The 18,495-nt window shown below is 39.6% G+C and overlaps 1 protein-coding gene across 2 annotated transcripts in view; it reads left to right on the forward strand.

Moving 5' to 3' along the window:
- Nucleotides 1-16,661: 16,661 nt before the first annotated feature.
- Nucleotides 16,662-18,495, forward strand: part of LOC140198807 (serine/threonine-protein kinase OSR1-like) — a 142,079-nt gene continuing 140,245 nt past the window's right edge. For both annotated transcript variants that reach the window (XM_072259866.1, XM_072259875.1), the window contains exon 1: nucleotides 16,662-16,967. In XM_072259866.1, coding sequence (XP_072115967.1) covers nucleotides 16,898-16,967 — 70 coding nt within the window. In that variant the 5' untranslated portion in view covers nucleotides 16,662-16,897. The remainder of the gene's footprint in view (nucleotides 16,968-18,495) is intronic.

An 18,495-nucleotide genomic window follows, 5' to 3' on the forward strand; every position in this document is an offset into this window, starting at 1 on the left:
ATCTAGCACATTATCCTCCGCTACTTCCGGCACCTTCAACAAGACCCCACCAACTGAGGATAAGTAAGTAGCCAGAATTATTGGAAGGATATGGGAATTGATAAAGTTTACAATGTACAAATACACCATAGAGGAACATAAAACCAAGGCTGACATGAATAATAGTTCTCTTGTGTTGGACTTGTTTAGATGGTCTTTAAATGGTTTTGTGGATGAACTATTTTAATAAGTAGGTTTGACCATTGAACTGCCACATTTAATGATGCAGGCTCCACTTCATCCTCCTTTGGAATGTCTGTGGCACAGTCAAGAAGCCACAACTTTTAACTGACCAATGATAGCACTACAATGTACTCACAAGAAATTCTGCAAATACTGGAAATCCAGAGCAGCACACACAAAATGCTGGAGGAATTCAATAGATCAGGTAGCATCTATGGAACGGAGTAAAGAGTCGGCATTTCAGGCTGATGAAACATTACAACATCCCAAAGGAACCAAACTAAAAAGCTGATTATTGACTACTGGGAGAGGAAACAGGAGGCCCATGAGCCAAACCTCACCAGAGGATCAGAGGTGGAGAGGGTCAGTAACTTTAAATTCCTCGACGAAGATCTGTCCTGGAAACAGAACGTTAGTGCCATTACAATGAAGACACAGCATGCCTCTACTTTTTTAGAAGTCTGCAAAGCTTTGGCATGCCATATAAAACTTTGGTAAACTTCTATAGTTGCAGAGTGGAGAGTTTCCTGACTGGTTGCATGACAGCCTGGTATGGAAACACCAATGCCCTTTAAAAGAAAACCCTACAAAAAGTAGTGGATACAGCCTAGTCCATCACAGGCAAAACCCTCCCCACCATTGAGTACATCTATAAAGAGCGCTGTCACAAAAAAGCAGCACTGATCATCAAGGACCCCCACCTTCCAGGCCATGATCTCTTCTCGCTGCTACCACTGGGAAGGAGGTACAGGAGACACCACCACCAGCTTCAGTAACAATTTCCACCTCCAACCACCAAGTTCCTGAACCAGAGTGGATAACTTCACTCACTTCAACACTGAACTGATTCCACAAACAAGAGAAAATCTGCAGATGCTGGAAATCTGAGCAACACACACGAGTCACGCCGAAGGGTTTCGGCCTGAAATGTCGATTGTACTCTTTTCCATTTGTTCTGCTGAAGGGTTTCAGCCCGAAGTGTTGACTGTACACTTTTCCATAGATGCTGCCTGGCCTGCTGAGTTCCTCCAGCATTCTGTATGTGCTGTCCACAAACTATGGACTCACTTTTAAGGATTCTACAACTTAAGTTCTCAATATAATTTATTAATCATTTAGTTACTATTACAATTGTTTTTTTTCTTTTTGTATTTGCACAATTTGTTGCCTTCTGCACATTATTTGTTTGTCTGTCTTGGTGTGTAGTCTTTCATTGATTATTTTGTGTTTCTTTGTATCTACTGTAAAAAATTAATCTCAGGGTAGTATATGGTGACTTATATGTACTTTGATAATAAATGTATCTTGAACTTTGAACTTCAGTCTTGTATTTGGCATCCTTTCCTCAGAATTTGACACTGTGCCTCCAATAATGTTTTTGAGAAAGCTATATGGTACCTTTCAGGACACCCAAAGGATCATTAAAGTTTTTGAACATTACACTCTAATAAAGTAGAAAGAAAGGCTATTTTAGTGAAGCTCACAAGCAATGCAAAACAAACAGATAATGTAATGTTCTTGGTCTTCTTTGGAATGGTATGATGGGATAATTTACAATCTGTAGTCAGGTAATACCTTATCCAAAAGGTGGCATCTCTGCCTGTGTTCCATTACCTTGTTATTTCGGTGTTCTGGTGTCTGTCCTCAGGTCCCGGCTGTAACAACTAAATCTACAACCCTGTGACTCTCAGTACATTCCAACAACTGAGCCCTGAAAAAAAAGCAGTGGTACAACCTGAACTATTGACTTTCTTAACTCTGCATTTCTTAATTCTACTTTTCACCACCTGTCTATTTTATCCTACAGAGTCCTATAAATAAAGCTAAAAATATTGCTGAAAGTAAGTTCTCTCTGGACAGTAAAGAAATGAAACAGAGAATGCTGTGAACTCTATCGGCTCCACCAGTTGATGTGTGAGAAATAAGCATGTTAAATTTTCAAACGGACAGCCTTTGTTAAAACTGCTTTCTTTATTTTTGCTTTATTTCAAACAGCTGCCTTGATTTCTAAAAATAGCCCAAAGCCTAACTCAATACCCTAACCAATCAATATATGTTCTGAGATAACATATTAAAAGTGAAGTGATAATAACCGCAAGGTATTTGTGTGTCGTATTTCCTATGTAACTTCATAAACAATCCAGAATCTTTGAATTGTTTTTGAAATTCTAAGATCATGACAAGAGCTAGAATAAATGCACCATTTCTTAAATACGCTGCTGATTTGAAAGGTAACAACACAATTGTTTTTATTAAAGGCCTTTTAGATCAAAACCAGGAATTTGAACTACATGTTGCTTTCCCAAACTAACTCATAACTTGCACTACCAAACTGCCTACATATGACAATGAAATATATTGATGATAAAATTAGTTATTGAACATGCAAAGAACAAAGGCCTTATGGCATCAAGAAGACAGCCACAATACACAATAAAAATGTGGCACGGGGCATGGCACTGCATAGAATATATAATACACAAAGTGCATAGAACTGGCAATTGGTTCTCAAAATCTGGGCAGCAAAATTTTGATCAATAGTGGAGGTTCCTTGGAAACTATGAAAATGAAGTAGTACCAAAATGGACCCTGTTTTGCATGAGATATTACTAACGCATGAGTTTTACGGCCTGGATGTCGGGGTAGAAGGGTGGGTTGGCAAATTTGCAGATGACACAAGGGTTGGTGGTGTTGTAGATAGTGTAGAGGATTGTCAAAGATTGCAGAGAGACATTGATAGGATGCAGAAGTGGGCTGAGAAGTGGCAGATGGAGTTCAACCCGGAGAAGTGTGAGGTGGTACACTTTGGAAGGACAAATTCCAAAGTAAATGGCAGGATACTTGGTAGTGTGGAGGAGCAGAGGGATCTGGGGGTACATGTCCACAGAACCCTGTAAGTTGCCTCACAGGTGGATGGGGTAGTTAAGAAAGCTTATGGGGTGTTAGCTTTCATAAGTCGAGGGATAGAGTTTAAGAGTCGCGATGTAATGATGCAGCTCTATAAAACTCTGGTTAGGCCACACTTGGGGTATTGTGTCCAGTTCTGGTCGCCTCACTATAGGAAGGATGTGGAAGCATTGGAAAAGGTACAGAGGAGATTTACCAGGATGCTGCCTGGTTTAGAGAGTATGCATTATGACCAGAGATTAAGGGGGCTAGGGCTTTACTCTTTGAAGAGAAGGAGGTTGAGAAGAGAGATGATAGAGGTATACAAGATAATAAGAGGAATAGATAGAGTGGATAGCCAGCGCCTCTTCTCCAGGGCACCACTGCTCAATACAAGAGGAATGGCTTTAAGGTAAGGGGTGGGAAGTTCAAGGGGGATATTAGAGGAAGGTTTTTTACTCAGAGAGTGGTTGGTGCGTGGAATGCACTGCCTGAGTCGGTGGTGGAGGCAGATACACTAGTGAAACTTAAGAGACTACTGGACAGGAATATGGAGGAATTTATTTTGGGGGCTTATATGGGAGGCAGGGTTTTAGGGTCGGCACAACATTGTGGGCCAAAGGGCCTGTAATGTGCTGTACTATTCTATGTTCTATGTTCTATGAGTTAAAGTTGTTAAAGATGTTAAAGTCGCATCTGACACTGTTTTGGTGAGAATGTTAGTACTTATGACACTAAGGTAATGCGCCAAATAAATAGTTTCAGACATTACTGTGGACAAAACAGATTTTAAACCAATATTACTATTTAGCATATCAAAGTTCAAAGTAAATTTATTATCAAAGTATGTATACGTCACCTTGACGTTCATTTTCTTGCAGGCATTCACAGTAAGACAAAGAAATACAATACAATAGAATCAATGAAAATCTACACACTAACAAGCAATGTGTAAAAGAAGGCAAACTTTGCAAATTTAAAAAAAGTAAATAAATAATACTGAGAATGTGAGTTGTAGAGTCCGTAAAAGTGAGTGCATTGGTTGTGGAATCAGTTCATAGTTGAGATGAGAACCACATTGGTTCAGGAGCCTGATGGTTGAAAGGTAGTAACTATTCCTGAACTTGGTGGTGTGAGACCCAAGGTTCTTGTATGTCCTTCTCAATGGTAGCAGTGCGAAGAGAGCATGTCCTGGGTGGTGGGGGACCTTAATAATGGATGCTGTTTTCCTGTGACAGCACTCCTTGAAGACCTGCCCAATGGTATAATATTTTGGCTCATATACTGTTTTAACCTCACTGCCAAGTATGAATGCAGTAGCAGAAAAAAACTCCCACAAACATTACTGAAAGGGATCATCAATCCTTTTCAGGATAGTAGCTGATAAATTCCTTGGCGGTGTTATTATTACACAAATATTTTGTGGTTTCTAAAGTTTAGTGTGCATCCACTGAATAATGTTCCCTCTAATTTTTTTTAGAGCTGTGCAGACCAACAGCAGGAAATTTTTACAGGACCTGAAAACGGTGTGGCACATTAAATGTTTTTTTTTCATAATATGCATATGTTACTTTATACTTTATTGTCACCAAACAATTGATACTACAGCGTACAATCACCACAGCGATATTTGATTCTGCTCTTCGTGCTCCCTGGAGTGCAAATCGATAGTAAATATTAAAAATTTAAATTATAAATCATAAATAGAAAATAGAAAAGGGAAAGTAAGGTAGTGCAAAATAACCAAGAGGCAGGTCCGGATATTTGGAGGGTATGGCCCAGATCCGGGTCAGGATCCATTCAGCAATCTTATCACAGTTGGAAAGAAGCTGTTCCCAAATCTGGCCATACAAGTCTTCAAGCACCTGAGCCTTCTCCCGGAGGGAAGAGGGACAAAAAATGTGTTGGCTGGGTGGGCCATGTCCTTGATTATCCTTGATTATCCTGGCAGCACTGCTCCGACAGCATGCAGTGTAAGGTGAGTCCAAGGATGGAAGATTGGTTTGTGTGATGTGCTGTGCTGTGTTCACGATCTTCTGCAGCTTCTTCCGGTCTTGGACAGGACAACTTCCATACCAGGTTGTGATGCACCACAGAAGAATGCTTTCTACGGTGCACCTATAAAAATTAGTGAGTGTTTTAGGGGACAGGCCAAATTTCCTTAGCTTCCTCAGGAAGTAAATGTGCTGGTGGGCCTTCTTGGCAGTGGACTCTGCTTGATTGGACCAAGTCAGGTCATTTGTGATATTGACCCTGAGGAATTTAAAGCTTTTGACCTGTTCCGCTTGCGCACCACCGATGTAAATGGGGTGGTGCGGTCCGCTACTCCTTCTGAAGTCAACAAGCAATTCCTTCCTCTTGCTGACATTAAGGGATAGGTTATTGTTGTGTCATCAGCAAACTTATATATTGAGTTTGATGGAAACTTGGCTACACAATCATGAGTGTACAGTGAGTACAGCAGGGGGCTGAGTACACAGCCCCGTGGGACACCGGTGCTCAGAGTGATTGTAGAGGAGAGCTTGTCCCCTATTTTTACAGCCTGGGTCCTATCTGTGAGGAAGTTGAAGATCCAGCTGCAGATCTGGGTGCTAAGGCCCAGGTTCCTTATCTATGAATATACAGAATGAAAACTGAAAAATCACAAACTTTTGATTTGATTTATTCATTGAAGGGTAGAATTAAATACAGTACAAAGAAATTCTTTCATGTTTTGTAAACTTTTTCTTGTCTCTCTTTATTCCAGCTATGTGGCAACAAAGGTTAGGTGTGCGAGAGCATTTTATTTATTGCATGTCCACGCACCCATGCAGCTTAGAGGTAACAGTGCCACTGAAGGATATACTCCTAATTTTTAGACATGCAGAAACAAGCAACTTCTGGACTAGTGCACAGGTCAAAATTTCCCTTCAATTATGGTACAATGGGGAGACCAGGCAAAAGGCACACTGTTCAACCTGAGAGAAGGGTGGGAAGATGTCTGAGAAGGACTAACATACACCAAGATTTTATGGAACAATTTTCCTGCTAATGAGGAACAACATGTGAGTCGTTGGTGAATCTATCACCTCCTGAAGACATAATTTCCAATCAGAGAAAGGATCTTATTATCAGTGTGAGTCAAAGTGTCCATGCCTCTGAAATTTTAGTGAACTCAGGATGAAGTTGATGATACCTGTAGCATTTCATTTTGTTGTCAAATGTTTCAATGAAAACACAGCAAAGTTTTATTTTCAAAGATAGCCAGCTACATTTCATTCTTGCTTTCAAAGAGCAACAGGAGAGTGAGTATATGGTTAGGTGAGTTTTGCAGATTACAATTTTATACAGAATATCATTCATATATTTTGTGAGTTCCCTTATCAACTTTGGGATATAGAGCAACATAAAGGGGTTCAACTACCTCAATATAATCAGAATCAGGTTTAATATCAAAAACAAGAGAAAATCTGCAGATGCTGGAAATCTGAGCAACACACACAAAATATGGAGGAACTCAGCACATCAGGAAGTATTTACGGAAAAAAATACAGTCGACATTTCGGGCTGAAACCCTTCAGCAGGACTGTTTTAATATCACGGGCATATGTCAAGAAACTTGTTGTTTTGCAACAGCGGTACTTTGCAATACATAATCATAATAAATATAAATTACAATAAGAGATATATATAAAAAATAAAATTAAATATGTAGCGAAAACGTAGGAAAACATAGTGATGTAGCATTCGTACATTCATTGTTCATTCAGAAATCTGATGGCGGAGGGGAAAAAGCTGTTCCTGTAATGTTTAGTATGTGCCTTCAGGCTTCTATACCTCTTCCTTGATGGTAGCAACGAGAAGGGGGCACGTCCTGGGTGATGGGAGTCCTCAATGATGAATGCCGCCTTTTTGAGGCTCCGCCTTTTAAAGATGTCCTTGAGGTTGGAGAGGCTAGTGCCCATAATGGAGCTGGCAGAGTTTATAACTTACTGCAGCTTTCTCTGATCTTGTACAATGGCCCCTCCATACTAGACAGTGATGCAACCAGATAGAATGCTCTCCATGGTACAACTGTTGAATTGTTCAAGTGATTTTGGTGAGATACCAAACTTCCTCAAACTTCTAATGAAATATAGCCATCATCATGCCTTCTTTGTAACTGCATCAATATGTTGGACCCAGGATAAATTTTCGGAGATGTCAACACCCAGGAACTTGAAACTGCTCACCCTTTCCACTGCTGATCCCTTGATGAGGGCTGCTGTGTGTTCCCTTGACTTCACCTGCTTGAAGTCCACAATCAATTTGTTGATCTTACCGATGTTGTGTGCAAGGTGTTTGTTGTGACACCACTCAACCTGCTCATCTACTTCACTCCTGTATGCTTCCACATCACCACCTGAAATTCTGCCAACAAAAGTTGTATTATCAGCAAATTTATAGACGGTGTTTGATCTGTGACGAGCCACATAATCGTTAGTATAGACCGAGTAGGACAGGGGGGTAAGCACACATCTTTGAGGTGTGCCAGTGCTGAATGTCTGCGAGGAGGTACAGTGGACCAGGCTTTGGAGCATCTTGATTATAACTGATGGCATGATAACGTTGAATGCTCAGCAGTAATCAATAAAAGCAGCTTTGTAACCAATCATGTTGGCTTCATCCAAATGTTCCCTCCATCAGAGTTTGCAATGTGTCACACAGCAATGTACCAGACTGAACTCCAATGAATTAGATTTGCTGTGAGTCCGCCCATGGAACTGACATTGATTTGATAAAGATCAAACAAAACCTGCATTCCTCTCTGAGGTTTATGATCTCACCTCTCATATTCCCACGTTGCCTATTAGAAAGCTAGCCTTCCCTGATTACGGCTGGACCGAAAAGTTGTGGTCTGAAAAGGGCCTCCTTGATTCTCATTATGGGTCGTCCAAGGCCATCCTTCTTCTCAGAAAATGAACAGTCTGTCATTTGTCATCCTACAGCATTGACTAGGAGCATCAGAATATGCAAAAGAACGTGAGCGGCAGGCTCAGAAAAGATGCACAAGTGTGATTATTTGATATCTCTTATGCAATATGGAATACTTTAGTTTTCATTTTTTTGTTGGTTTTGGCTGCAATTCTTCCATAGTGTCCAAGTAGACAGCAATCATAAGCAACAAGAAACAAAATGTAAGTTGTGGGAAGGATAATATTACATTTAAAGGTAATGCAGTGAAAACCATTTAGTGCATTAAACATGATAGAGCAGACCATTGGTCTGTCAATAACATAACTGAACTATCTGAATCACTCAGGGAGAAGTCTGACATATTCAGCAGAGCCATAGTAATCATAATACACTATTGGACTATCAGGTCTCATGGTCTTTCCCTCCAAAGAGAAAAGCCCTAGCTCACTCAACTTTTCCTCATAAGATATGTTCTCAAATCCAGGTAGCATCCTGATACATCTCCTCTGCATCCTCTCTAAAGTTTTCACATCCTTCCTATAATGAGGCAACCAGAATTAAATACAATATTCCAAGTGTGGTCTCACCTGTCTTGTATAGAGCTGCAATATTACCTCACTGCTCTTGAACTCAATCCCACGAGTAATGAAGACCAACACACCATACACCTTCTTAACAACTCTACCAAACTGCATGGCAACTTTGAGAGATCTTGATGTGAATCCCTCAAGATCTCTCTTTTTCTACACACTGCAGAGAGTCCTGCTGTTAACCCTTCAAAGTGAATACTATAACCACTTCACAATTTCTGCCACATCCCAGCCTAGCTCTGCATCCTATCAATATCCTACTGTAACATACAACACCCTTCTACACTATCCACAACACTGCCAACCTCCACATCATTGGCAAATTTACTAACTCACCCTTCCACTTCCTTATCCCAAATCACTTACAAAAATCATAAAGAGCAGAGGTCCCAGAACAGATTCCCGTCACATAATCGTTAGTCTCAGTCATCCTTTTTTTTCCACTCATCTCCATATCTATAGACTTCCTTGGAGACCAGAAAATGTATTAATTTCGTATTCTGAATTTACTTAACAAATGGGCTTCAGTAGGCCTCGCTCAATAACTCCTCCTCTATAGTGAATCTAATTGTTAATTTATCTCTTATTGTCACCTATTGTTTGCCTTAGCTTCTTCACATAGAAACTCTTCTACCCATACAAATTGTAATCCTGTTAATTAGACCATTACTTCTTTTACTATGTTACACAGGTTATATGGAGAGACAATACTTTTCTCATAATTATTTTATTTTTCTACACTGGCATTACCTTTTTATTATTAGTATTGTAATTATTTTCTGAAGATGGCCCTAGCGAACAACGCAACCAAAAGCGACATCCTTCAGACAGTTCACGAAACTGCTTCTTTTACTTCTTCTTTCAAATATGATTCTGCTACTATTGGAACCTGTGACTTACATTTCGATGGTGTGTTTTCATGCCGATTGAGCAATCTGGCTCTTTGTTGTTTCTGAGTGTGTGGCCTAGATGACAAGAAGCCTGGATACAGGGTGCATGCTCATGATCAACTCCATTTCTTGCTGATCTCGCTGATTAAAGCGTCCAGCAAGATTGAAATCGATGAGGGTGATAGTGGAAGGTGAGTGAGTGTTCAGCGGCGTTTGCCTGAATTTGACTGAACGCTCTCACTCACTGCTGCCAGAGGAAGGTGGTTGTGTTTGACCATTCTCTCTCTCTCTCTCTCCCCCCCTTTTGCTTGATGCTATCAGAGGACAGTGCCAGAGCATTGGGTCTTGGACAGGTTTAATTGATGCAGTTTGTGGATTGGACTCTGCAGTTCATGTTACACTGTGTTTCTGGTTTCTGATTACTCCTTTTTATTGCTATTTTGTGTGATTTTGATTGGGATGGAATGGCTCTGAGGCCTGTAGTCAACGAACAACACAGCACTGAATTGAGCTGAACTAAACAGAACCATCCTAGACTGCTTCAATGGTTTGATGTTTTATATTCTGTTTTTCACTCATTTTTTTTGCCACTTGCGCAATTTGTTCTCTTTTTTCTGCATTGGGTGTTAGATGATTTCTTTGAGCAGGTTCCATGGTGGTTCTTTATTTTATGCCTGTCCGTTGGAAGATGAATCTCAGGGCTGGAAACGGCATACATACTTTGATAATAAATGTACTTTGAATCTTTGGTTTTGGAATGTCACCAGTGTAGTTAAATAGGCAATGCACACACTTTCAAGACTTCTATTATCAAAGAGATTTTATGGCTAAGCTTGGGATTAATCACATATTACTTCCTGACTAAGTTCATCATTCCTACTACTCCTTATAAACTTTGGCCCTTAAGTTTAGAGAAAATAAGAAGTCGGACATTTGACAGATCTTTTAAATTTGAGCAAATCTGGCAACCTTTTATCCAATATTTTCATTTAATTTGATTTATTTCTTTTTTTTCGAAGTTTTAGATTTGATCAGAAAGTCTTTTTTTTGGTCATATCCTCAAAATGGACTGCCCAGCCCTTTTATTTTGTTTTTTTTATATAGTGTAGTGGGATTTTTTTTCCTCATCATTTAAAACTCAATGTTTTTTTTCTTTTCTCTTCATAAACTGATAAGAGGAGAATTGCTATTTTCATTTTTTTATTATATATTTATACTAGTTTAATAACATCAATGATTTTGACAATGTCTATCTTAATCCCGGTTTATATTGTCACTGATATACATATTTGAGATAATTCTCCTCTTGATTGTATTTATGCTCCTTTTAAATCAATGAAAAGAATAAGAAAGAAACAAAGAAAGCTTTGGCCCTTCCATTTTTGGCTACAGGCTTTAAGCTAACCTACCATTTGAAGACACAATATAGTATATTATTATTTTTGAGTTATATATTATTTTTTGGTCAAAAATTTTCATGTCTTATAATCTGCCCCACAATGACCTATCATTTCTTCACATTTATTCTCTTGTACTCAGTACACTTGCTCTTAACTTGCCAAATCCCATTTGCAAACCTGTACTTGCACTAAACCGTGTAAACAGAAGATGGCACTGTAAACATTGCTTTACCTCTTATCAACCAGTATCTAACCACAATAGCACTTTGCATTACTTGACACTGTTAATGTGGGAAAATGTCCCAAAATAAAATATTTAAAATTCCGGTTGAGTTGAGTTGTTCTCTGATATTGGCAATCCATTTACAAATGTTTCATCATTATATGACGAGACATCATCAGAGCACTGTTCACTTGTGGTATGCCCTCCGAATGCTTGGCTTTTGTATACTTATCAATCAGTTGTGATGTAGGGAGGGGTTCTCATTGCTGATTAGCTGCGTGGTGAACTCTGTGCATTGTCTGGAATTGTGTCTGCATTGACTTATAAATGGGATTGCGGTCTACATGTCAGTTTATAGAATTGTTTGTGGAAAACCATGCTTCTAGGAACTCTCTTGCATGCCGCGTGCTTGCTTGCACCAGGACTCTCAATGATGCTTAATCGAATTTGTGCCCCTCTCAATCTTCATGGGTAGAGACTAAGGAGAGTTGGTCATGGCACTTTATAGCCAGTTGATGTTCCATGTGGATAGTTTTCTCCCAGTTTGGCCGATGTAATATTTACTGCAGTCCCTGCACTGGATTTTGTAGACCACATTGGTCTTGTCCAATTGCTTGGTTTGTTCTTTAGGTCTGCAGAGTACTCTCCTCAATGCTGCAGATGGTTTATGTGAGACCAAAACTTATGTTCTTGGAGCAGTCAGGCTGTCTTTTCTGAGATATTTCGAATCTATGGGACAACCCATTTGGTCGCTTCTTGGTTGGTACATTGTCTACATCGTAGGCATCTTCGTATGAAGCTATGTGGGTATTGGTTTCATGTGAATACTCCGAAGAGATGTTTCTCCTCTTCATCCTTTAGCTCCAAAGATCGAGAGTGGCACAAATTCCACTGGGCGTCAGTGAAAGGCATGGTGCAGACAAACACACGACATGCAAGAGAGTTCCTAGAAGTGTGGTTTTCCATAAACAATTCTATAAACAGACATGTAGACTGCAATCCCATTAATAAGCCAATGCGGGCAAAATTCCAGACAACACACAGGGTTTACCACACAACCAATCAGTGACAAGACCCCCTCTCTACATCATAATTGAGTTTCCATAATGATGACCAATCAACTGATTGATAAATATATAAAAGCAAAGCATTCATCTATATGAGGGGTGATTGATAAGTTTATGGCCTAAGGTAGAAGGAGTCAATTCTAGAAAACCTAGCACATTTATTTTTCAACTTAGTCCCCTCCTACATTTACACACTTAGTCCAGTGCTCGTGGAGCATACAGATCTTGGACCTCCAGAAAGTGCCCACAAAAGGGGTGATTGATAAGTTTGTGTCCTAAACTGATGATGTTTTCTGGTATGGTGATGAAACATTTACAAATGGAGAACAACTCAACCCAGCCATCAACCATCTGAGCTACACATTTTCTGAATTATTTCCATTTAAATTCATAATGTGTTTGTGGATGTCGAACCAGAGAAGAAAATGTTCTGTGGAATGACCATTAACAACTGTGAGTGGGAGAAAGAATTTAATGAGAAGTACAATAGCCAAAGGGTCAGCTGGTCATTAAGGAGAAAGAATTTAATGTAAAGTGGAATGAAGGAATGAATGGCTCATTCCACTTACAGAAATATGAACCAGCTGTGCTAGAAGGACAGTCAGCTCACATTTGTTATCCAGCATTCCAGAATCTGTAGATATTTGTAAGATGATAATCCATGTATCTACAGTGTAGATAATTGGGCTTTTTTTTGCGGAGGGGGAGGTTTAGTCTCATACTTATCTAGTTTTATTTTTATTAATGCTAATTTTCTTCTGTTTCTTATTCTCAGTGAACTCTTACAGGTCTAGTAATACTAGCAAGCTTTATACGTCTTTTCCGTGAAGGGACCATATATTCTCATTCTAAGTACCAGTCTTGTGGCAAAGTACTGTAAGTCAGCTCTAGGTCATGACAAAAAGCTGTTGAAAGCCTACCACTTTATAAGGGACAGATTTCTAAAATTATAGGTGTCGAAACGTTTAAAATTTTGCTGTATAATTTTATGTACTTTTCTCTTTTAACAACATAAAACAAAACAATAAAAATACCTTGATAATGATAAAATAATAAATTCAGGAAAATTAATGGCTGTGTAGTGTTCTCGTGCAGTGTGTTGAAACTCTGACTAAACACCAAGTTAAACCGGAGCCAATGAAGACAAAGTCATAGTAAGGTTAACCATTTACTGTTCACTCTTCCACATTAACATCGTATGGTGAAAACTGTTGATAAAAAAATACAAACATATACAGCGTCTGTTTCATTCTGGAGACCACGCACACTCTCTCCTTTTAGTGAGTGTCTCCAGCTGCCCCGATTTGCGGGCGAGGAGGTCACGTCAAACCGCCGCCGGGCCCGAGCCCACCCTGCGTTTGAAATTGAAAAGCCGACACGTGCGCCACCCGAACTGCCACTCCCTTAACAGAAACTACGTTAATATTTTTACTTCAAATACTTTCATAGGAACTTACGACGTTGCTTCTATAATGTTTCCTTATGGGTAGACACGGAGCTCTTCACGATCATGCTGCACGCATGGCACCCACCTTTACACTTTCTCCGAACCGGAGGTGATGTCATCACATGCCATGATATACCATAGACAATGAATTTACCTTTGTTAAACTGTAACTTAATTATCAACCTTCAACGTTAATTAGATAATAGTTACAAATCATTTAAAGCGTAGACCCAACAAAGTCAAATAAATGCCTTAAGGGTAACACAGGCTGCATACTTCATTTTTGAACAACATCCATATAAGTTTAGTTCTAATTTGCTGTTTCAAGTTGTGCAATTTTCTAAAACAAAACTGTCCTGTGAGGATTGTACATTTTTTTTGGAGGCTTTCTAAAACTTTGCTAAGTATGATTTTGTCATTCCATTCCATAACTGTAAACAAATTAACCTACAAAATAGGGGCTTTGGGAGAAACAGGTGGCAATCATTGGGCATTTCAGGCCACATCAGAGGTGGAAAGGTGGGTGTTGAGTGAGATGTGACCCACGGACCATATGTTATGCACCATAGATCCAGCATTACAACACTCCCTCAATGCTGCACTACCTGAAGTGTCAAACTATTTTTAAGCTTTAAATAATAATTGCAGAAAATAAGGACAGAGCCTATTTAAAATATATCCTTTCTTGAGAATTATTTGAAAATGAGTTGTTTATATATTTCTCCTCTATAAATGGACATAAGTAAACAAGTGACAGTAAGAAAAGAATCACAAGTAACAGAAGACCACAGGACATGAAAGAATATTGAGGGATCAAGAAAGAAGAGTAAAAAGAAAATTACAAAGGTAAAGATGCACTATGAACTTAAATTATTAAGGAATAATAAATACCTTAAGACCTAATCTATCAAAAAAGGAGAAGTTTAATACCTTTATTGAATAAGGACCATGCCAAGGGTAAATATCGGGAGATAGCAGACAGGTGGCGCCAGATCGTGGTGGCTTGCTGCAAGTTGGTCTTTGCAGATCCATGTTCATTACTTAGTTCTGTATTCATTACTACTATTATAATCAGGCTACTTTTTTAAAATCTAAATTATAAGCTGTAGTTGCTTCCCCTTGTACTACCTTGATGGACTGCTGTGAGGAAATGATTTGTACTTGATGTCAAGCAAACAACGTTTTCACTGTACCTCAGAACATGGAGAATAATACACCAACTCCAATTCATTATTGTACTTCATATTTCAGAATCAGATTTAGGTTTAATATCACTGGCATACATCAGGAAAGTTATTGTTTTGTGGCAGCAGTACACTGAAATACATAATAATAAAAACTATCAATGCCAACAAGAATAGTAGAGGGAGGTACAGAGGCCCAGGTTTTGGAGTTTGCTGATTAGAACTGAGGGAATGATTGTGTTGAACACTGATCAATACTCAATAAACAGTAGCCTGTCATAGGTCCTGAAGAAAGATCTCAGACTGAAATGTCGACAGTTTGTTCATTTCCATGGGTGCTGCCTGACCTGCTGAGTTCCTCCAGCATTTTGTATGGGTTGCTTTAGATTTCCAGCATCTGCAGAATTTCTTGTGTCTGCATATTACAATTGTCCATGTGATCCATGTGGAGAGCCAGTGAGATTGCATCCAATGTAGACATGTTGTGGCGATAGGCAAATTGCAGAAGGTCCAGGTCCTCGCTTAGGCAGGCGTTGATTCTGGCCACGGCCAATCTCTCAAAGCACTTCATCGCCACTGGACAATAGTCATTGAGGCAGCTCACCTTGCTCTCCTCGGGCACTGATATGATTGTTGCCCTTTTGAAGTAGGCGGGGATCTCAGACTGCAGCAATGAAAAATTAAAGATGTCCTTGAACACTCCTGCTAGTTGATTGGCACAAGTTTTCAGAGCCCTAACAGGTACACCGTCATTACCTGACACCTTGCGAGGGTTCATCCTCTTGAAAGATGTTCTGACATCAGCCTCTGAGACAAGAGCTCACAGGGTCACCAGATGTTGCAAAGATTTACACAGGTGTCCAAAGATGAGAAAATCTGCAGATGCCGGATATCCAAGCAACACACACAAAATGCTGGAGGAACTCAGCAGGCCAAGGAAAAGAGTTAACAATTGATGTTTCAGGCTGAGACGGTTTACTCTTTTCCATAGATGCTGCCTGCATTTTGTATGTGTTGTTTACACAGGTGTAGTTTTACTTCCCCTTTCAAAGTGTGTATAAAAGGTGTTGAACTCATCTGGGAAGAGGGAAAATACATCAGATGGATGACATCTGATTGAAGATGATAAATAACAGAGGATGACTTGGAAAACAGATACAGGATAAGTATTAGGCTATTCAACCCATTGAGTTTGCTTTGCCATTCAAACATCGCTTTTTTTTGACAACCACATTCTCCCAACTTCGTCCCATAACCCTCAACCACTGGCTCATGGGATGGAGGGACAAGATAAAGAAAGGCTCTGAGTAGGATAGTAATTGGGAGCAGAAGTACAGGAAATTGAACAGACACAGCTGAAAGCTCTCTCTGTTATGTATGGTGGGGGAAACCACAATTAAGGAAGGAAGGCATCGCAGGAACACTGCTGTAGAAAGTGTCATTTGAATAGAAATGATGCAGCCCAAGAAACTGGAGGAATGGATTGGAGCCCTCATAGGAAGCGGGATGGTAGGGGGAGTAGCCAAGATATCTCTGGGAGTTGTTGCTTTACAAATGGTTATTGCGTCTAGGTGGACAAATCCACGACAAAGTGGGCGAGAAAGGTTCAATTCACAATTCCGTCGCATTCACGCTCGCTAGTGCCTCCACGTGACCAGACGAAGGCAAAGCGAAAACTGCCGACGCTCCCTGACGCCACGCACGCTCTCAGCTCCGCAGTCACGACATTGATGGGCATCGTTTTATCCAATGGAGGCCGGGCAAGGGAGAGGGGCGGGAGCCCAGGGCGTCCAATGAAAGCCGGAAAAAGGAGGCGGAACCTATGCTTGTGGCCGGGAGGCATGGTAACTCGGCTGCTGGTAAAGTTTGGGGATTGGGAGTACTTGTATCTCTGAGCGAAAGAGGGAAGTGGGGGTGATCTATTAGCGCTAGGCCCGTGGCCCTTCCTTCAGCACGGAGACGAAGAGAAATAAAGGCTGGGCCACGTATTATAATAGACATAGTACACAGTGTGGTGGGAAACCCAGACGGTGTAGCTCCATTCACTGCGACAATGTCCGATGACCCTAGCTCCCTGCCCTGGTCAATCCAGAGGGAGGATTATGAGCTCAAGGAGGTCATTGGTAAGTTGTTTAATAAGCGATTTTCCTTTATGTTTGTTCATTAAAAAATGACTGACCGGTTGGGCTGTCTGAATGGGATGTAGTTGCAGACACCCGGAGCAGGCCTGCGGGCACCCTGCAGAAGTAATGTAATAAATTATTGGAAGAGGGGTTTGAAGTTGTAGCGTGTTTTTGCATTTTTATTTATACATTTTACGTGTTGTTTGAAACATTTTAATTTCTATGGGGAAATAAATCTCCAAAGAATGAAAAGAATGGCTGTGAAGAAAGGTAAAGGCCTACTGTGACTGGCCTTTTTTTGTTGTTTAATAATTTATTCGCTTGTTAAATGGAAGGGGACTATTGTAACGTGATGGGTTTGAGAATGGTTTAATAAAACCGATATTTTACTTTCATATTAAGTGTACGGTTCATACACACTGGAATAAGTGTTAAGTATCAAGCACAATAATGGTATAATGTAGTTCATCGCATTAAAATATATAAATCGCCTTTAACGAGGCGGTTGATATGCCACGTTTTTAAATCAGCTGATTAACTCTTGAAGCAGCAAATGTCTGCAAGTCAATGATCAGGCCATTTTGTGAAACGATGATGTACATATTCTGTTATATCCTGTAGGAATTAAGATGACATGCGTGCAGCATTCTTAAACTTAATTGGTTGCATTGTATTTTTAACAAGATTATTTCCTAGTGATTGCAAAGATTGCAGCGTTTATAAAAATCTGAACTACGAGTTAATTGAAGCAGTCACTTCCTTCGATTCAAACTGTATTTGTTAATGAAAAATACTTTACAACAGTACTGTTAAGGAGGTGGGGTGTTCATTCTTAAATAACTTGGCCGTCATTCCTCAGTGTTAACTTGAAAAGAATGAGGGATGTGGTGGCCTTAACTAATTGGGGTCATACTTGGCACACTGTGTTGATCTTGTCCCTGGTCATTGGGGAAATAAGCTTAATTTCATTGTTCCCAAAGATTTTTGACTGGGCTGAATTCTTATCTATATTGAAGTCATGCCAGGGGAGCATGACAAGAAATAACATTTTTGTTTCTAACATTCAGATCTTTGATTATATTGCTCAGTTATGATATGCCAGTTTATGAACTTGCTCAGCTATATTTTTATAAATTGAAATAACCAAGGTGACTAGTACTACCAAGGAGAGCAAGACTGTATGGAGGTCTAGAATTACTGTTTATACAGTAACTTACACAAATGGTCATACTGCTTCATACTCTACTGGTTCTAACATTTTCCTGTGGAGGACAATCCTGCAAATTGCCATTCTTTCACTAATAATCTTTTACCTGTGTTATTTAGCTTTTAGGTAATAGATTAGCTTTACTTCAGATATTTGAATGATGAATATACATTTTGTAATTGGTATTTAGGTTGTGTGCTGATTTTTTTTTTAGCTGTATACATGTGAAGACTAACTGCTAGCAAATGACTGTACAATGTAACATATCAAATTATAGAACTGTTAATTAAAATTCACCACTGCTTTTTATAAATACAGAAT

This window comes from Mobula birostris, chromosome 1 (genome assembly GCF_030028105.1).
Source record: "Mobula birostris isolate sMobBir1 chromosome 1, sMobBir1.hap1, whole genome shotgun sequence".
In the NCBI taxonomy this organism is placed as follows: Eukaryota; Metazoa; Chordata; class Chondrichthyes; order Myliobatiformes; family Myliobatidae; genus Mobula; species Mobula birostris.